At 38.4% G+C, this 21,093-nt stretch overlaps 1 protein-coding gene across 1 annotated transcript; it reads right to left on the reverse strand.

The window, feature by feature from the left end:
* Positions 1 to 16: 16 nt before the first annotated feature.
* On the reverse strand, positions 17 to 11,863 carry EXOSC9 (exosome component 9). The gene is made up of 12 exons (XM_082838221.1): positions 11,750 to 11,863; positions 11,321 to 11,415; positions 10,461 to 10,580; positions 10,242 to 10,344; positions 9,180 to 9,317; positions 7,211 to 7,293; positions 5,839 to 5,971; positions 4,131 to 4,219; positions 3,385 to 3,531; positions 2,242 to 2,423; positions 584 to 662; positions 17 to 370 (listed from the first exon to the last, which is right to left on the reverse strand). The coding sequence occupies exons 1-12, from the start codon at positions 11,813 to 11,815 to the stop codon at positions 286 to 288; spliced, it is 1,320 nt and encodes a 439-aa protein (XP_082694347.1). The 5' UTR covers positions 11,816 to 11,863; the 3' UTR covers positions 17 to 285.
* Between the last annotated feature and the right edge of the window lie 9,230 nt (positions 11,864 to 21,093).

The raw sequence follows: 21,093 nt of genomic DNA on the forward strand, positions 1-21,093 counted from the left end.
CCAACTGTCTGACTTGGGCATAATCTAAGAAGACTCTTTCAGGTCTTTGTACACACTATGAAAATGCTTTTCATTCATCGACTTTTACTACACTTGACCTACCAAAGTGACAGTTATTTAAAACCTGTTTTAAAGAGTCCTCCAGACGTTTATTTTAAAGCATAATGTAAAAACTGTATAAAGAACTAGATTCTGTAATGGGTTTGTGAATAATACCCAAGGTTGTTAGCACTGAATAAATACCTTTTTAATAGTTATATACACAAATATACAACTATGTGAACTTTAATTAGCAGCTCTCTTCTTTTTTCTCTTTTTCACTGGCTTTTTACTTGGTGCTTTTACTTGTGTTGCACTGATGGTCTGTGTTCTGTGAACAAAGTAAATTAACAAGTTTTAACAGTATTAGTACTAGGAGCTTACTTTTGCCACCTATGACAGAAGAATACTGTAACCTTGAAAGGCATCCAAGCAGTTTTACAGACCTAATTCTATAAATCTCAGGTTGAAGAAACCCAGAGAGCAAGCTTCTAAAAAGTCTTGAGTATATGTATACATTTGAAATAAACCAGAAATTTGTTACCTTATTTTCTTCGGATTCTTATCTGGTTCTAAAATGATCATTTCTTCTTCTTCACTGTCTGAGAGCACTATAGGGGCATCTTTTAAGAAAATGTTAAGAAAGGAATGTAAGTTTCAGATAGAGAACCCAAGCAGCATTTTGGGTGGAGGCTTACAGATCTACTATTTGGTTCTTCCCTTCCCTGAGGTTATTCCTTGGAGCTCTGAAAAACCTTATGTGTGCTTCTTTAAAAGAATTAAAATGAGGGGGATAATTCTACAAACATGTGTGTGTGTGTGTGTGAGTGTGTGTGTGTATATATATATACACACACACACTCACACACACACACACTATACACACACACATAGAGCATCTTATAGAACCAATTAGGAAACAAGTCAATATGCCAACTGAATTCCTTGTGCTACTCCTTGAATTTGTTAATTTTGAAGATCTAGATTTTAAATTTCTCCCTATTATAAACAACACTAAAAGGAAAAATACCTAGAAACAAATTACTGGGTCAAAAGGCATATACCTTCCGAAAGACATTTTTGCCAGATCCCTCCAGAAACGTTTCAATTTACACTCCAAGAATAGTGTATTAACCCATTTTCCTATACACCCTTGCCAATGTGTTTCTGGCCGTTTGTATTTGGGAATGCAAATACAAATAGGAATAGGAACAGAAACAAAAAATGGGCAAAAGAACAGAAACGTCTGTTTCTGTTCTTTTGTCCATTTTCCCCATGAAACTTACTACATTAATTCTTTATATTTAAATAGAGTTTTCAATTACTTTCTCCCTATTAGAAAAATTTCACAAATATATAAAAGCATATGGAGTTAAAAAAAAAAGTTAACATCTATCAATAAATAGTCCCTGTGTTTAAGCAGCTTATGTTGGTGTAAATATATAGTAAATACATGGAACGAGGTCTGGAAGAATAATACTAAATAGAAGTAACCACTGGGGAAGCTGAATAAGGGTCCCAATTAATGGGGATTTTTTTTTTTTTTTGCCTTACAAAAAACCCCAGCAGGTCCTCAGTAATATTTACAGGCAATGATCTTCCTTGAAGGCAGGCAGTATCACCTTCACTATTTTCTCAGCCAGATTTAATAGCTGCATCCTTTAGTTCTCCACCAACCTACTTCCTAGATCCCTCCTTGTTTGTTAAAATTTAGAATTCTTCACACAAGCCACATTTCACTGCTCAGTAGCTACATGTGGCTAGTGGCTACTATGCTGGACAGTGTAGAGACTGAACATTTCTAACACTGCAGAAAGTTCTATGGATGGCACTACTCTAATATACGTTCTGATACTGCCTTTTTATGTTTGAGTCTAGAAACTATACAAAGAAAAAACAGCACACAGGAATGAGATTTTAAGAAACTCATTCCCTTAAAACTGGCCTGGATAAGATACAAAAACAGAAAAAAAAAAACTTAAAAATAAAAAATGCCACTCCCTTCACATACCAAAGAATACCACTGTTCCTCAAAGATAAGCATATTCTTGCAGTTAGCCTCAACAGTTTAGTTGAAATTTAAATTACAAAATATTTAGCCCCAACTGCTAATATAAAAATAAGATTCCTAAAATAGGGATATATATGTATGTGTATATATATATATATATATATTACATATAGCCATAAAGTATCACATACCTTGGCTTCCAATATTAGAGACTTCTCCCGTGTCCATTTTTATACTATCAAGAATAATAGCTTCATCACTGCCACCTTCATCTTCGTCTTCCTTCTCAGAGTCTTCAAGATCACCCCAGGAGTTTTCTATTCCCTCTCCAATTTGGGCGGTTCCAGGAGTCCACAGCACAGGTTTCGAAACACTTAGCAAGTTAAGAAAACTGAGTAACAGAAATACTGCTATTTGATGCAGTGCTGAAAATGATTAGAATGAAAGTTTTCTTCCTTTAAGATTGATTGAAGTGTGCCTCAAATTATTAGGAAAAAAATTTACTAATAGCTATACTATGGATGGCTGGACAGTGAAGAAGAAATAGTGTATAACTCAGGTTAAGATTTTATGGACACAATGGGTGAGAAATATTGAGAGACACACTTGCTCTGAACATTTTAGTTGCAGTAATAAATCTGGTGAATGAATGAACTTCAAGGACAATGTGGGGACTTCCCTGGTGGCGCAGTGGTTAAGAATCCGCCTGCCAATGCAGGGGGACATGGGTTTGAGCCCTGGTCCAGGAAGATCCCGCATGCTGCAGAGCAACTAAGCCCGTGCGCCACAACTGCTGAGCCTGCGCTCTAGAGCCCGTGAGCCACAGTTACTGAAGCCCGAGCGCCTAGAGCCCGTGCTCCACATCAAGAGAAGCCACCGCAATGAGAAGCCCGAGCACCACAACAGAGAGTAGCCCCTGCTTGCCACAGCTAGAGAAAGGCCGCGTGCAGCAACGAAGACCCAATGCAGCCAAAAATAAATACATAAGTACATAAATTTATTAAAAAAAATAAGAACAATGTGTATAATGTATAGTGTCTGACCATGCCAGTGAGATTAGGGAACAATTTTCCAAAGGAAAATGAAATGCTGTAAATTGCTTCTTAAAATAAAAGAATTCTGGTTTTGGTAGAATAGCTGAAGAGAAGGTAGATATTACACCATCAATTTAATATGACTCATCACTATCTTGTCTCATATCTTAAATGTTTTTTTCTAACAAAGTACAGTGTTTCAGAAAAAAATTTCCATATGCACACACTTCACAGAGCCCTAATAATACCCAAAGTGTTATGAATCTTCTTGTTTTTACCAAAAACACCCAGGAAAGATACACTTCCGAAGGAGGTTCAGCTTCAGAGATGATTTCTTCTGCTTTCTCCTCTACATCGGAGGTATCAATAGGGGCCTTTTCCATTCTAAATGCTGTGATCCTTTGATTTGCTACAGATTCCGCAAAGCCAAACTTTCCACCTTCTTTCCTGTGTGGGTTTTTTTGGGGAGTTGGGAGGGAAGGGGGAATGAGAGATGGGAGAGAAGAAGGAAGGGAAAAAAAAGTTAACTATTTTATCCTTTTGATACATGAGAAATATTGGATGAGAAACTATTTGACTAACTTAACCCCACCAATTTATTATGCCTATCAAGTGAGTTAATAAAAAGTTACTATAATTAACCATTTATTAAACCATGTGTCAAGCATGTGTTATGTACTTAAAGCATAAGACACTGAAGTGCTGAGATATAGCTGTTGCTTAATGTCACACAGTAAGAAGAGATGGGAATCAACCCCAGTTTGTATTCTTTCTGTTAACATGGGCTACTGGATTCTTTTTTTCCTAAGAAAATGTTAACTTTTTAAATGAAAAATATTATGTGGCTTTTTAATACAGATTATGTGTAAACTGGAATACAATAAATAGTTCAATCAACTTTCAAAAAACATTTAGTATATTCAACTGAGATGAACAGATAAGGAAAGACTGAGTGTAAAAACTGTAGAGTTATGCTTGTGCGAGAAAAATCCTCAACAGAAAAATCTATAACAAGACCATTCAGTTCTAAAAAAAATCAAACTTACCTAACTTTCTGGTCGTTCGCCAAAGCTTTCTGTATTAGCTCTGTAATTTCTGCTACCTTCACACCAGCTATTTTACTACATCTCAAAACCTATTTATAAAAGTGAACTCTGTTATTTAAAGACAACAAATCAAGTAGCTTTCTCTAACAAAACTAAAAACATGAGATTAGTTTTTCTACCTTTGCAATTTAAGCCTTTTTTTAAAATATGAAAATAATACAGTGTAAACACAAATTAAGGCAAGATGTGAGAGCTATTTTTATTTTTATTTATTTATTTTTATTTTATTTTTTTTGCGGTACGCGGGCCTCTCACTGTTGTGGCTTCTCCCATTGCAGAGCACAGGCTCTGGACGCGCAGGCTCAGCGGCCATGGCTCACGGGCCCAGCCACTCCGCGGCATGTGGGATCCTCCCGGACCGGGGCACGAACCCGTGTCCCCTGCATCGGCAGGCGGACTCTCAACCACTGTGCCACCAGGGAAGCCCGTGAGAGCTATTTTTAAATGTTAAAGGAACTGACCCAAAAACTTTTCTATGACAATGTAGAAGATACCACTCAAGAGGCCACAGATACACTAACTTCCTTTCTGTGAGTGATCCATAGCTCTGTTCAAGACAGGGCTGCACGGTGTCCCCCAGAAAGCTTTTATAAAGCGAAGATTCCCAGGCCTCAGGGACCTAATGAATCAGAATCGCTGGAAATAGGGATCTGGCAGTGGTCATGATGCTGGTAATAATGACAATGATGATAACAGAAAATAACATTTACTGCACACTTAATTTATGCTATACAGTACAATATATCCATACCTATCCCTATATTCTCCTAACAGACGGTGTTGACATTAAGATTATTTACTATTTTACAGATAAAGAGATTGAAGCACAAAAATATGAAACCATCTGCCAAAGGTCAGTTAGTGTAAGGAAGAGCTGGAATTCCAATTAAGTAGTCTTTGTGCTCCTAACGAGCTGCACTATGTGCTACATGGCAATCTGTTTTCTAAAAGTCCCCATGTGAATCTTATATGTAGCTGGATTTGAAACTTCTGCTCACTGTACCCAAATTCCAAAAGTAAAACTATCTTTTTACATAATTTCTACTTTCTGACACTTTAAAGAAAAACAGGGATATAGGGACTTCCTTGGTGGCACAGGGGTTAAGAATCCACCTGCCAGTGCAGGGGACACAGGTTGGATCCCAGTTCCGGGGAGATCCCACATACCGCGGAGCAACTGAGCCCATGCACCACAACTACTGAGCCTGCGCTCTAGAGCCCATGTGCCACAACTACTGAAGCCCACGCACCTAGAGCCTGTGCTCCGCAACAAGAGAAGCCACTGCAACGAAGAGCAGCCCCCACTCACTGCTACTAGAGAAAAGCCCACTCGCAGCAATGAAGACCCAACACGGGGAAGGGGAAGGAAGGGGAAGGGGAAAGGATATAAATCTCTTTCCTCACTGAAAGGAAGAGTATTCCTCTATCTAGAGGTGTAGACTCTGGAGGGCCATCCATGGGAGAAGCAAGGGAGGAAGGAGGGTACCTTGTAGCCACAAGTCAACAGACAATACTGAAACCAGATTCTAACAGATCCGAGAATCAATCATTGAAAATATCTGTTGGATTTTAGTTTAAAAACAAGAAAAAGCTTCTAAAAAGAAGAGACCTATTTTTAATGGAACATTAATCAAATCAAAGCACTGACTTGATCTTTCAGCAGCATTATCCCACCACTGGATTGGATGGTGCAAATCTCTCGATGCTTATTCATGGCAATCACCAGCAAGCCATCCATTACACGTTCCTCTCGTTCATTGGGATCCACCAATAAATATGTTCTGAAATGAATGTTAAATGGACATGAACAAATCTGATGCTGAGTGCTTGTCAATTTTAAGCTAATGGATATTTTTAAAAATAGTATTATAGTAAGGTCAACACAGTGTAGGTCTGAGCCTATGAATTTGAGTCACTTTAATCTGAAAAGAGACAACAGAATTATTATAACGTTAATTTGGTTAATTTTAAAGTTTCCCTAATATCCTGTACTTTGAAATTCTTCCAAGTTCTGCTTGAAATTCTTCCAGGTTATGCTAATGGGTCATTACAAAAAAATACTGCCTATTTCCACACTGTCCAATGTTAGCCTCTAATCACATGCGGTTACTGAGCCCTTGAAATGTGGCTAGTCCAAACTAAGATGTACTATTAGTATAAAATACTGGATTTCAAAGACTTAGTAGAAATAAAAGAATGCAAAATATCTCAGGAATAATTTTTAAGATATTGATTATATATTAAAATATTTTAGATATATCAAGTAAAATAAAATATCAAAATTAATTTTACCTATTTCTTTTTACCCTTTTAATGTGGCTACTAAAAGTACATATATGGCTCATGTCATAATTCTACAGGACAGTGCTGGTCTATTTCCCTCTAATAAAATTCTATACTACAGTGACTGAAAGATGAAAGCTTTTCTCTAGTTCTTAGTCGTAAAATTGCTAAAATATTTATACCTCTCTTTGTTTCTAAAGAGATTTAAGGCTCAAGCTTTCATTTAAAGGCACCTTACATGGACCTAAGATTCCAGGTTTTCTGTTGTAGGAGGAATTAGCAGTGAGTTTTGAAGAAACTGCTGGAGAGCTGAAGGAAAACAAGATTTTTTTCTCATTTGTGAACCATTCCGCCTTGTAACCTGCTCCTATCCTACAACTATTCCATATAATATGCTCCTCAAATATATTCCAAAGTCCTCTTCCATTAATCCAGTCATTCTCAGCCTACTTTCCAAAATTAGAGCCTAACATCTGTACACCTCTAGGAAAGATACACTACCATGCTGTGGTAAACTCATAAACGTGTAAGTATGCCATGAAAAGAAAAACGTGAAGTCTCTTCATTAAAGGAGAATTTGTCGCTTCTACTGAGAAAGCTCTTAGTTCTGAGCATTTGTCAAGTAATGCTCTTAAGAAAGAAATAAAAGAACTATAAGGCGCTCTAATATTAAACAAGGGGTTTGTTCATTTGCCTACGGATTTATAATTTCAGCCCATGACAAGGATGAGACTTACCCTTGCTGGAAGAAGGCAAAACTGACACAAATGGGCATGTGGTGGATACTCAATGGTACAGGATCACGTTCTTCAAGTGTATACTGTTTGAAAATAAAAGTTTCAATAATTACAGTCACTAACTTATAAACATACAAAAAATCATCTTGTACATCAGATATTAAAATAAAAACTGAAATCCCTTTAATCTTCAGTGAGTACCTAAATAACTTCTTTTGCAACTACCTGTTTGACTTTGCCATTCATCTTCCTTAAAACTTTATGTATTTGTCAAAAAGCTTTACTGAGGTATAATTTACATAACATAAAATTCACTAACTGTTAGTAAATAATTCACTTTTTAGTAAATATATAGTGAAGTAACTATCACCACAATTCAGTTTTTAAAACATTCTCATTGGGCTTCCCTGGTGGCACAGTGGTTGAGAGTCCTCCTGCCAATGCAGGAGACACGGGTTCGAGCCCCGGTCCGGGAAGATCCCACATGCCACGGAGCGGCTGGGCCCGTGAGCCATTGCCGCTGAGCCTGCGAGTCCGGAGCCTGTGCTCCGCAATGGGAGAGGCCACAACAGTGAGAGGCCCACGTACCGCAAAAAAACAAAACAAAACAAAACAATTCTCATTACTCCCCCAAATTTCCTTAAGCGTGTTTGCAGTTGATTATCACTCCCACTCCCAGCCCAAAGCAACCACTGATCTATCAATACTTTATCTCTATAAATCTGCCTTTTCTGGACATTCCATGTAAGTGGAATCAAACAATTTTCAGTCTTTTGCATCTGCCTCCTTTCAACTCAGCATGTTTCATCCACCTTGAAGTATACATCACACCGGTAGTCTGGTCCTTTTTACTGCTGAATAGTATTCCACTGCGTGGATACACCACACTTTGCTTTTCCATTCACTAGTTGATGAACATTTGGCTAATTTTCAGTTTTTGGCTGTAATGAATAATGCTGCTATGCATTCACATGAAAGTCTTTGAGTGAATGTATACTTTCATTCTCCTTGAGTACATTCTTAGATATAGAATTGTTAGGCTGTGTAAGTTTACACTTAACTTTTTAAGAAACTGCCAAACTCTTCCAACGTGGCTATAACACTTTACCACCAGCAATATCTCTACAGTATTTTAAAATCAATGTCTTTTTTGTCTACTCATCACTCTATATTTTCTTTTTTACTTTCATATACCACCTCCCCTCTCTAAAGGAACATGTCTCTATTGTTAATAAAACTTTGTCTACACCTCTAAGTTTTTCAAGAGTCTGCTCCAGTCTAATTCCTAAAAACAGCATCATGAATGACATCTTAGAGAATTTGGGCATCTGATGTTTCCTTTTATAACTTCAGGAATCAAATTATCACAACAGTGCACTTTCATTATTCTAGCATGTAATTTATATAAATTGAAATTGACATACTCTGCACAAAAGAAAGGACAATGTAAATAGTATAGGTCCATAGTTTTCAAAATGTGGTCCTTATACCAGCACTATCATATCACCTGGGAACTCTGTCAGAAGTACAAACTCATACATCCTATCCCCATTCTACTCTGAGGATGGAGACTAGCAAGATGTTTTAACAGTCTTTCCAGGTGTTTCTGATGGGTTTTTGCCACACAGTGAGAACAAGCATCTCACTGTGAAAATACTGAGAATTATGATTTTTCACACATGCCCCCTAAGCATAAACCAACCACTTTATCTAATGCTCAATCCAAAGAAGTCATCTATTTCTATTCTAAAAATCCAGGATAGGGTATGCATTCACTGACAAAACTTTAATACAGGAGATTTAAGAGATTTCAGAGGTAACTGTGACCATATTTTTTGCCTTGTGAACAAATTTTACAACATACTTAATTGCCATTTACAACAAGACTTCATTAGAAACAAGCTGTCTGCACAGCAAGGATATTCATTCATTCATAAGAAGGAGCCTGGCTCACATCATGGAAGCTTACCAGTGTTACTTCATCTCCTTGGACAGAGACATCAGGCCTTCGGAAGTGACATAAGGCTACAATTGCAGCAATGCTGGCAGCATCAATAATGTTTCCATCATGATTTAACAAATGTAGGTCCACGCGTATTTGCCAAACCTGAATGTGAATTCAAAACAAAAATAAATCCTAAATAGTCACAACCAGAGGTTATTTATAAGGAAAGGTAACACTGTGTGCAAAATTTTCTCTTGCTGTTAAAACATGCAGTTACTCCTTCTACTGTATCAATAAAAATACATTTAGAAAAATGTCAAGCCAGACCAACACCTGAAATACCAATAGCTTACCTTTCTATGAGTCATTTGACAACAGTAAAATATATACTGTAAATAAACAGAACCACACTACATTTAGTACTAACATTCCCCTAACTCCAAGCCTAATGATATTTTTATTGTGTCTCCTAACTTAAAAACCTCAAACTCTTAGGTTTTACTTGACAATATTTATGATAACCTTACAAGTAACGCAAATAGTATTATATTCAAGTATAGAATGTGGAAAGGCCAAGTGACTTCTTTGGAGTCAAAAAGATAGTTAAAATACCCTAATCAAGAATAAACTTCTAATATCATCAAATAGCACAATATATTGAGAGTAATATTTCCAATGTCGGACTACCAATGACTCACTATGCAGCCCTGTGTAAGTCAATAAACCTATCCAAATGAAGGATTTAATCAGTTCTTTAGCTCTTCATCCATAAAAAAGGAAAACATTACCTGCTTCTATCAACTCACTTAAATAACATAAGAAAATAAATGAAAGTATGTGAAAAACCACAAGTTCTTTGAATAAGAAATTTGTATACAAATCCAAGTTGCTATTTTCACCAATTTTTTTGTCCCTCCAAAGAGAGATGACACAAAGTTCTATGGGTAGCACTCAGGAATATGTGACGTGAAGTGAACTAGAATAAAACTGAATTAACTGAAGCTCTGAGAATGAAAGTATAGATACAGGGATCCATGAATCAACAATACTCATCCAAAGATTAAGAATTTTGGGCATATTCCCCACCTTTTCACCAGCAACAACACAGAGAGATTCAGTGTCTATACACTTCGAATTTCTTAGACATCTTTCCAAGAGGCGATTCAACTTCACCAAGAGATCTGACTGCCTATGAAAACAGGAATGGGCAAATGTCATGAGATATAACACCAGGCAGTAAAACAATAGCTCACCCCTGTTAGGCTCTCCTCTGGCTAAAACAGCTTAAGAAAAAGATTTAAATACCTGCCAGGTTCAAAAGCTGGGGCAGCCATCTGAGAGAGCTCAAGGTTAAAAAAAAGAATACCTTCTGTTGCCCTATTGAGTTTTGGAGAAACAAGTTCACAGGAAACCTGTCCAAGAACTCTGCAAAGATAAAGTAAAAATCTGTTAATGAAATGTATTTCCTTTCCAATTAAAAAAAAAAGGAAATCTAAAGATTAAGTTTCAGTCTTACACTACGTTGAGTAATAACATGTTCAGTATGATATATCATTAAAGGTTGAAGTTACCTACAAAGTATAGTAGTAGAATACATACAGAAATAAAACACATATTGGCATAACCAAAGGGATGAAAAAAAATCTCATTACAATATTTAGTATTCCACAGATTTTTAAGAGTCAATGACCATTTCTTCTCTTTTCTAAAACAAATATTTAGTGATACAAGATGGCATGCAAACTTGAGACGTCCTAAGAGTTTTCTTATGGCATGGTTCACCAACATTATCTGACCAGTATCCTCACAACTTCCAAGTGAATATTAAAAATCTAATTCTCATGTCACTCAGGAAAAGGAGGAAAGTAGGCCCTACTTAATGACAACAAATGCAAGGAACAAATTCAGTGCAATCACTGCTGGCTGTATATATGATTCACAGAGATCAGAAAGAACTATGTGATACTTATGTGACAGAAAATATATTAATGATTAAAAATGTAAAGTGTGACTATAAAACCAAAGTCTTGCATTAAAGAAAACATACTTATTTTGGGCAGCTAAACAAAGTACTGTCCAGACTTATCTGCTGTGTAAACTGGGTCAATCAAGTTCTTTTAAATTTCTCCCTATTGAGCTTGTACCTAATTTGAATACTTTGTTACCTTGTTTTTCCAAGTTCCACAATGCAGCACCCATAATCTGTTCCAAATGAGATCTTGATGTTCCTATAATCATAGGTTTGTCTGCCATCCAGCCGCTGTAAACACAACATTCCTTTATTCCTAATACAAGTATTTATTACTCTGTGCTAGTCAGTCCTTGGGCTAAGCACTTGGAGGTAAGTGTGATCCTACCCACTCCACGTAGGAGAGTGGAAACTAGGTGCCCGAGCACTGACAGTCGCTGGGGTGACCTGAGCCTTGAAAAGACCCCACCGGAGCCAAATAAATATTGGGGCCTTGGGGGAACCCACTGGCCGCTCCCCTAGGGGCTCCCGGGGCCTGCGAGAGCTAGGTCTGTGCGCCCAGGCCGGAAGGATGCGGGCCGCCGCGCTACCCGAGCGCTCACGCAGCGCCAAATTCCCGGTTTACCTTTTTCTCTTCGATGGCGCGGAGTAGAAAACGGCGCTCGCAGTTTGAGAGTGGCGTCTCCTTCATACTGTCAGGTCAGGGGACGCACAGGTACTGGAATGCGTCGGGAGAAGACACCCTGCACCTCTTCACGCGCGCCCGCTTGTACCTCGGCGCAGGAGACTGACGTCATCAAAGCTCGTCAGCTGAAACTGGGAAAGCAAAGGCTGAGAGACCGCCGCTAGTGCGCAGGCTCAAAGCAAAGTTGGACCAGCCGGAGCTGGCTGGAGAAGCAAAAGGAGGCGAAATTATGAACGGAAAGATGTTTCTTTTATTATAAGGTGTAGCGGAGAAAAGGACACCGAAATAACCACCAGTGATAGAAATTAGTATCAGTTGAGCCCTCTCACACTTCACTCTAGCCTCAGTTCTAGCGGAGTGGGCTAGACAGGTATTATTGCTATTTTACAGATGAGGAAGTTGAGATTTGGCCACTAAAAAGCTGTAGAGGCAGAGTTTCAGCAGATTCATTGGAGAAACACTGGAATGAGCCGGCGTTAGTGGAGCGGAGGGGAGAGAAGAAAGTTGAGATGGTGAGCTGGGGTATTTTTACGGGCTGACGGTAAAACCTCGGAGGACCTGAAAAATTGACAAGAATTGATAGTATTAGCAATTTGTAATGGCGTTATACCTGCCGCTGGCTGAAACAAAATTTGTTGTTTATTTCTTACAGTCTCTCCAGTTATTTTAAGGCGATAAGCTTATTTTTTATAGGCGTAGAGGAACTTTAGTGTGTTCGTGCTGCCAGTCACTCGGCTCTTTGGGAGAGGCAGAATCAAGTAGTACAGATCTTCCTCCATTTACCGTAGGGTTATGTCCAGATAAAGCCATGTAAGTGGAAAATACATTACTGCACCTAACCTGGGAACATCATGGCTTAGCCCAACCTACCTTAAACTTGCTCAGAACACTTACATTAGCCAACAGTTGGGCAAAGTCATCTAACATAAAGCCTATTTTTATTATAAAGGGTTGACCATCTTGTGTAATTTACTGAATATTGTACTGAAAGTGAAGAGCAGAATAGTTGTATGGGTACAGAATGGTTGTAAGTGTACCGGTTGTTCACCAGGTGGCTAACTGGGAGCTGTGGTTGCTACCACTGTACAGCATGAAGAGAGAGTATCGTACTGCATATACATAGCCCCGGGAAAAGATCAAAATTCAGAATTCGAAGTACGTTTTCTACTGAATGTGTATCGCTTTCAAGCCATTGAAAAGTTGAAAGGGGAACTGTTATACGTGCAGGACACTCTGTAGTTAAAAGCAGGAACTAACTTCAAACTACCCAGGCTCAAATTCTGACTCTGCCCTTTACTTGTTCTGTGACCTTGGCCAATGTAGCCTATATGCTTCACTTTACTCATCTGCAAAATAGCAATGATAAATCTATTATGAGAGATAAAAATGAGTTAGTACATGTAAAATGCTTAGAACAATGCCTGGCTTGGAGTCAGGCACTAGTTCAGTGTTCACATATTATTTTGTTTCATTTGCTTCAGAGTGATAGGCAACGTAACTCCCACGCAGGCCGCATCTCGCTTCAATTTCACATGCTAAATACTATCAATATTTGAGAATGTGGAGACTATTTTAATCGGGCTAGTTGCAGGAAAAGGTCACTTTGTAGAGGTGCCATTTGACTTAAGTAAATCCTTCATGATGAGAAGGATCAGCCAGAATATCATCTGCAGGAGAGGAAAAGTCTTTCATGCAGAAGGAGCCACGTGAGCCAAGACTGAGGTTGGATGAGCCTGACGTGGTCCGGAGACAGGAATCGTGAAGAAGGAGGGAAGTGGACAGACCCTATACCACATGCTCAAGACAGCCGATTGATTTTCAAAAGGACAAGGGGATTACAAGGTAGAGGCTGTTTACGTTCTTAAACAACACAATTCATGTTTATAGTATAGTTTTGCAACAGAACTCCTGGCTGTTAATTTTATCATTTAAATCTTTGGGTTATTTTAGTGGGCTTTTGATAATTTCTCTTTCCCGTGAGAAAGGAAACAGGACTTTGTTGAAAGAGGCTGTCCTTTCCTGAGAGACAGCTTGGTGGTGGAAAAAAAAATGGACTTTGGCTTCAGATAAACTTCAGATCAAATGGACTGTAGGTGAATTAAATAATCCTGAGCTTCAGCTTCTGTGTATTTTGGTTGGAAATAATTACTTTGTGTTAAACGGTCTGAAGGAAAGCATCTAACACCACGTTTTGGACATAATAGCTATTCAAATTGTTAGTTTCCTTCTGCTTTTGATTTGGCAAGGCTTCCCATGAAACTGTCCAAATATGCCGTGTCTGATTGCTGTTCTGAGATTGCTGCCTGATTACCTTGTCCCGCTCACCTTCCACTTTTATACAATTTCCACCATTCCTTCCTACTTTTACTAGTATATTATTGTAATTTTAGCACTACAGCATTTGCCTTTTATTGGAGTTAATCCACAGGTGTATAACCCATTTCCACTCACATCTACATACCATCATAAAATATACTTACTTCATAGCCTTGTTTTTAGTAAGAAACTTTTGAAACTTGGGTGCAAGGGACATTTGTTTCATGCTTACAGGGGATTTTTTTTTTTTTGAAATTTGAGAAGAGGTTCAGATAATGTGCATTCTGCTCTTTAAAAAGAATAAGTTTGAGTAGTATATTGACCTAGATGATCTGTCTAAATATAACCTGGTTTTCAACAAGATATTTGAGTATAGATCTTCTCTCCTCTTTATTGGACATCTGTTGCTTTGTCTGACCAGCACCCTTCTATTTCTTGGGGACATGCCCTTTCCTGACCCTATGTGATTCTGTTGTTAATGTTAATAGCAGGCATGGCTGTGATCAGGCCCTGCTAATTGTGGAACCCCATCCCTGTCTTCTCATTGACTGTTGACCCAGGTAGGACCAAAAAAGTTCCTCCATCAGAAACTTTTGACATGTGAACTCTGAGAGAGAGTAGGTCTTTCCTTCTCTAGGATTATAAACATTAAGGACCATTAAAGTCTAGAACTATGTGGGACCATCTTGCCACCACATGGAGAGAACCTGTTTGAAGATGAAGTCAGACAGAACTGAGAAATAAGAGAGAGAGAAGTAGATCCTTTACATAGAAACAGCTTGCACCAAATTCTTGGACTTCCCAGTTGATGAGCCAGTACATTTGAGTTGGTCTTTTGGTAAGTGTGTCCAAAAGAATACTGACTAAATACACTTCTATTAGAAGTGTATGAAGAGGGACTTCCCTGGCGGTCCAGTGGTCAAGACCCCACGCTTCTACTACAGGGGACATGGGTTTGATCCCTGGTCAGGGAACTAAGATCCCACATTCCTTGCGGTACAGCCAAAAAAAAAAGTCTATGAAGAGCCATGTTGTGGAGTACCCTGTGAATAAGTGGATGAATGACCTATTTCACAGCACATCTGTTGAAAGAAATTAATGGGCAGATCACTAAATAAACAAATGGAAGCTTACATTTTATTTACTATATAATATGTCTGCCATGCAATTTGTCTATATAGAAATTGGTTTTCCAGAAATTGTCCTGGAAAGAAATAATGCAAAATGTTAAGATGATTATTTCTGGGTAGTGGGATTCTGGGAAAATTTTTTTCTTTTTGAAGTTTTTTTCTTTATAAATTTCCCAAATCTTCTGTAAGGCATATGAATAGCTTTTATGATCAGAAAGAGTTAAGAAAAAAAAAAACTTACGTTTTCCTTTTCATGTTCTGACACATTTAACTATTTATTTAGAGGAATTTTGGCATTCAAACATTTTATCAGAGACATTTGTTGTTGTTTTTTAAGACTCAATCTGGAAACCACATAGTCAATATCTGAAAAGATTTTATGCATTGACAAATGCTGTGGTCTGAACGTTTGTGTCTCCCCAGATTCATATTTTGAAATCTTAACCCCCAAAGTTGATGGTGGTTGAAGGTTGGAGCCTTTGGGAGGTGAGGGTGGAGCCCTCCTGAATGGGATTAGTGCCCCTATAAAAGAGATCCCACAGAGCTCCCTGGCCCCTTCCACCACATGAGGATACTAAAAGAAGTCTGTGACTTGAAGGAGAGCCATCACCCAACCACGCTGGCACCCTGATCTCAGGCTTCCAGCCTTCAGAACTCTGAAAAATAAATTTCTATTGTTTATGTTTCTATTGTTTATGAGCCACCCAGTCTGCAGTATTTGGATTATAGCAGCCTGAATGGACTAAGACAACAACAACTGAACACTAATAAGTCAGATGCAGTGTATATTTTGCGTCCATATTTTTTTATTCATATAATAAATAAAAACCCTTAGCTTATCAAGTTCGGCTCTAGTTTCCACTGAATAGTTGAAAGAGCTTCCCCTTTCATTCTTATCAGTCACTATGCTGAGAGGAATAAAAAATTATCAGTCTTCAACTTATCATAAATACAACAGAATAAGGGGGAAGGAAGCAGGGCACATGTTGATTTCTGCTGCATACTGATTGTCGTAGTATGTGGGTAATCCTGGACACAAAGAAAATTATGCATATGGCTCTGTCTCAGGCATGTGACTGAATTCCTTTGATCTATTTTCATCTACAAAAAGAAGACTCATACTCATTGATAAGAATCTGTAGGAAATTATGTGGTTTGGTGTCTAAACAATAAATACAAACCAGAAGTTCTGTGCCAATTAGGTTTCTACAAACAAAATCATATCTGAAATAGAATTAGAAATAATAAAATAAAATAATAAAAGTAGACTATATTATTGTGGGCTAAACTCATAAGTCAAATAACTATTATGGGAATAGTCCCCCCCCTACACCCCTGCCCCAAAGAAGCCCTTGTCCTAATTCCAGGAACCTGTAAATATGTTGCCTTGTAAGGCAAAAGTTATTTTGCAGTTGTGATAAATTGGGCATTTCAAGATGAGGAGATTATCTAGGTGGGCCCAATGTAATCACAAGGGTGCTTATAAGAGGAATGTGGGCAAGGGAGAGACAACAGAAGCAGGTGTCATTGAGGAGAGAAGTTGCTATACTTCTGGCATTGAGGATTGAGGAGGGCCTGCAAACCAAGGAACATGGGCAGCCACTAGAAGCTGGAAGATGCAAGAAAATGGATTCTCCCTTAGAGCCTCCAAAATGAGCATAGCCTTAGGGACACATTTTAGACTTCTGACCTCTAGAACTGTAAGATAAGTAAGATAATAAATTTATGTTGCTTTGAGCCACTGAGTTTGTAATAATTTGTTACAGCAGCAATAGGAAACTAATACAGATTGCCAGATAAAATACAGAATGCTAAGTTACAATTGAATTTCAGATAAACAATAAATAGCTTTTTTTTTTAGTATAAGCATGTCCAATTCATCCCCAATATTGCATAGGACATACTTATACTAAAAAATTTGTTTATCTGAAATTCAAATGTAACTGGGCATCCTATATTTTTAAACTAAATCTGGCATCCCTAAATTATTATAATTTGCCTTATTTATTCATGTATGTATTAATTTCTATCTCTAGTTTTATATACCAAGTTTTCTTTTAAAGGAAGATGCTTGTGTTCATCACAAACTATATTGTTGTGGGGAGTTATGGTATTATGAAGCTATTTTTACCTGAAAATTTCTCATTGCAGTGTGAAGATACGTAGTTGAAAATATTGGGTGGCAAAGCTCTTTTTTGTGTGTTAGAAGGAACTTCCTCTCTGGCACAATAGGAAAGTCTATAGATAACATCTCATAATTTTAAAGCTATAAGGGTCCTGAAAGGTCAGGGCTAGTACAGGGCTTGCAGGTGAAACGACTTCAGGGTCCAGGTAGATATAAATGAGTGAAGCTGATTAGTTTAGGACTACAGGAAGTGATGGGGACTGTGGTGACCTACACAGCACAGGCCCTGTTTAAAGGGATCGAAATATTGTTAAAACTCTCTGTGAGCAAAACAAAACATGGACTGCTAGTTTGCTTAGGCCCTCTCTCATAGTCTCCATCACCCCAACCCATCCAAATAAGCTTTTATCCTAAGTAAACACAGCATGCTTGCCAAGCAGATGCAGCCTTCTGAGAAGTTCCTTAGTCCCTTTCAGCCACATCGCTGGTCCCAAGCTCCTCCTTTATAAGTTCCAGAATGTCTACTGAGAAGATTTCATCTTTAAAAACCATCAAAATTCTTGCAACTTTTAAATGTGATCCTCTGACCAGTAGCATCAGCATCACCAGGGTGCCAGTTGAAAATCCAAATTCTCAGGTCTCATTCCAGACTTACTGAATCAGAAACTTTGCAGAAGAAGCCCTGCAGTCTGTTTTAAAAACCTCTCCAGGTGATTCCTATATGCACTAACGTTAGAGAAGCCCTCATTTAATTTCTTGGAGAAAGAGATATACCTGGTCTTGTGCATAGCCCTGGGATTCCCAGTCTGTTTTGTGCAAAATATACCTGCAGGTGTCATCCACTCCCTTTTCCCCAGAGGATGCTGCTAACTGAGGGCTTACAGATTTCAGGAGTGAGGTAGAGGCAGAAAAGTAATTATGGACCTCCTACTATGTGCTAGGCAGTGTGATTGGTGCCAGCAAAGTTGTGCCTTCCACACCGTGATTCCCAACTTACTCTTTACTCATTTTGCAGAAGGAGAACTTTCCGTTACAATCTAAACCTGAGCTATAATTTAACAGCATAGATTTTAAAAACTTAATAGACATTTTTCAGAGCACAGCAAAATTGAGTGGAAAATACAGAGTTCCTAAATACCTCTCCCCCCAACCCCAAAATACATACACCTTCCCCCACCATCAACATCCCCGCATCAGTGTGCTATATTTGTTACAACTGACAAATCTACACTGACACATGATTATTACCCAAAGCCCGTAGTTTACATTATGGTTCACTCTTTGTTGTACATTTTGTGGGTTTTGAAGAATGTATAATGACATATATCCACTATTACTGTATCATACAAAATAGTTTCACTGTCCTAAAAATTACCTGTGCTTCACTTAGCCATCCCTCCCTCTCCCCTAACCCCTGGCAACAACTGATCTTTTTACTGATTCTTTTTTGCCTTTTCCAGAATGTCATATGGTTGGAATCATACAGTATTTAGCCTTTTCAAGTTGGCTTCTTTCACTTAGCAATATGCATTTAAGGTTCTTCCATGTCTTTTTGTGGCTTGATAGCTCATTTCTTTTTGTTGCTGAATAATCCATTGTAAGGATGTACCACAATTTGTCTATTCATTCACTTATTGAAGGACATCTTGATTGCTTCCAAGTTTTGGCAATTACAAATAAAGCTGCTGTAAACATTCATATGCAGGTTTTTGTGTGGACATAAGTTTTCAATCATTTGGGTAAATACCAAGGAGCACAACTGCTACATCGTATGGTAAGGGTGTGTTTGGCTTTGTAAGAAACCTGCCAAACTATCTTCCCAAGTGGCTGTACCATTTTGCATTCCCACCAACAATGAATGAGAGTTCTTGTTGCTCCATACTGGAACCACCATTTGGCATCAGTGTTTTGGATTTTGATCATTGTAAAATGTGTGTAGTGGTATCTCATTTTTATTTTAATTTGTAAGTCCTTAATGACATATGTTGAACGTATGAGCAAACATATGCTTATTTGCCATCTATAAAACTTTGATGAGGGGTCTATTTGGATCTTGTATCCATTTTTATAGTTGAGTTTTACACTTTCTTATTGTTAAGTTTTAAGGGTTCTTTGCATATTTTGGATAATAGCACTTTATCTGATATGTCCTTTGCAGTTTTTTCTCCAAATCTGTGGCTTGTCTTCTCATTTTATTGACAGTGTCTTTCAAAGATCAGAAGTTTTTAATTCTAATGAAGTTCAACTTATCAAAATTTCGTTTGTGGGTTGTGTCTGTGGAGTTGTATCTAAAACGTCACCTCCAGGGGCTTCCCTGGTGACACAGTGGTTGAGAGTCCACCTGGTTCGTGTCCCGATCCAGGAGGATCCCACATGCCGCAGAGCAGCTGGGCCCGTGAGCCATGGCCGTTGAACCTGCACGTCCGGAGCCTCCTGTCCCAAGATCCTCTTGACTGTCTCCGATGTTCTTGTGTGTTGTCTACTTTTTCTGCTGGAGCCCTAGCATATTTATTATAGTTCTTTTAAATTCCTGGTTTGATCATTCCAATATGCTTGCCATAACTGAGACTGGTTCTAATGTTTGCTCTATCTCTTCAAACTGTACTTTTTGTCTTTCAGTATGCCTTGTAATTTTTTGTTGAAAATGAGACATCATGTACAGGATAAAAGGAACTGAGGTATCTAGGTGCTTTGTGATGTGTTGGTAAGGTGTGGGGGAGGGGAACATTCTACAGTCCTGTGATTTGGTCTCAGATTTTTAGTGAGCCAGGGCCCCTGGGCTGTGACCTTTACAATGGTCCTTAGGTGAGACCATAAGGCTAGGGGTGCATAGAGTTCAGTCTTTCTCTTTTCCTAGGTTAGTGAGGCTCTGGTAATATCCCAGTCTGTTGGGCTCTGCTGAAATAGTTTCTGCTGGGGGCAGGTCTTGTTAAGAAGAACAAGGTGTTCTGGTCCTGTATCATAATGGCTCCTTCCCTTGCCAGAATAACGAGGAGATGTTTCCCCCCAAGTCTTCACTGTGAGAGCCAGGTATGGCTTCTGGAGGTAAACTCACAAAAGCATTGGAGCCACCCTGTGAGTGCCTCCCTGCTGGAGTTTTATTTATTTACTTATTATTATTTTTTTAATATATATTTTTTAAATTTAATTTTATTTATTTTTTTATACAGCAGGTTCTCATTAGTTATCCATTTTATACATATTTGTGTATGTACGTCAATGCCAATCTCCCAATTCATCACACCACCACCACCCCCTGCCACGTTACCCGCCTTGGTGTCCGTACGTTTGTTCTCTACATCTGTGTCCCAATTTCTGCCCTGCAAACCAGTTCATCTGTACCATTTTTCTAGGTTCCACATATATGCGTTAATATACGATATTTGTTTTTCTCTTTCTGACTTACTTCACTCTGTATGACAGTCTCTAGGTCCATCCATGTCTCTACAAATGACCCAATTTCATTCCTTTTTCATGGCTGAGTAATATTCCATTGTATACATGTACCACATCTTCTTTATCCATTCGTCTGTCGATGGGCATTTAGGTTGCTTCCATGTCCTGGCTATTGTAAATAATGCTGTACTGAACATTGGGGTGCATGTGTCTTTTTGAATTATGGTTTTCTCTGGGTATGCCCAGTAGTGGGATTGCTGTGTCATATGGTAGTTCTATTTGTAGTTTTTTAAGGAACCTCCATACTGTTCTCCATA

Source organism: Leucopleurus acutus (genome assembly GCF_964270905.1).
Source record: "Leucopleurus acutus genome assembly, chromosome: 4".
In the NCBI taxonomy this organism is placed as follows: Eukaryota; Metazoa; Chordata; class Mammalia; order Artiodactyla; family Delphinidae; genus Leucopleurus; species Leucopleurus acutus.

Excerpts from the sequence above, each read along its gene's own strand:
- EXOSC9 (XM_082838221.1), bottom strand. The coding sequence starts at position 11,815 with ATGAAGGAGACGCCACTCTCAAACTGCGAGCGCCGTTTTCTACTCCGC. Across the intron at positions 7,294-9,179 it reads AAGGAGATGAAGTAACACTG|TATACACTTGAAGAACGTGA; the intron begins GTAAGCTTCCAT and ends ATTTTCAAACAG. Across the intron at positions 3,532-4,130 it reads GCGAACGACCAGAAAGTTAG|GAAAGAAGGTGGAAAGTTTG; the intron begins GTAAGTTTGATT and ends AAACCCACACAG.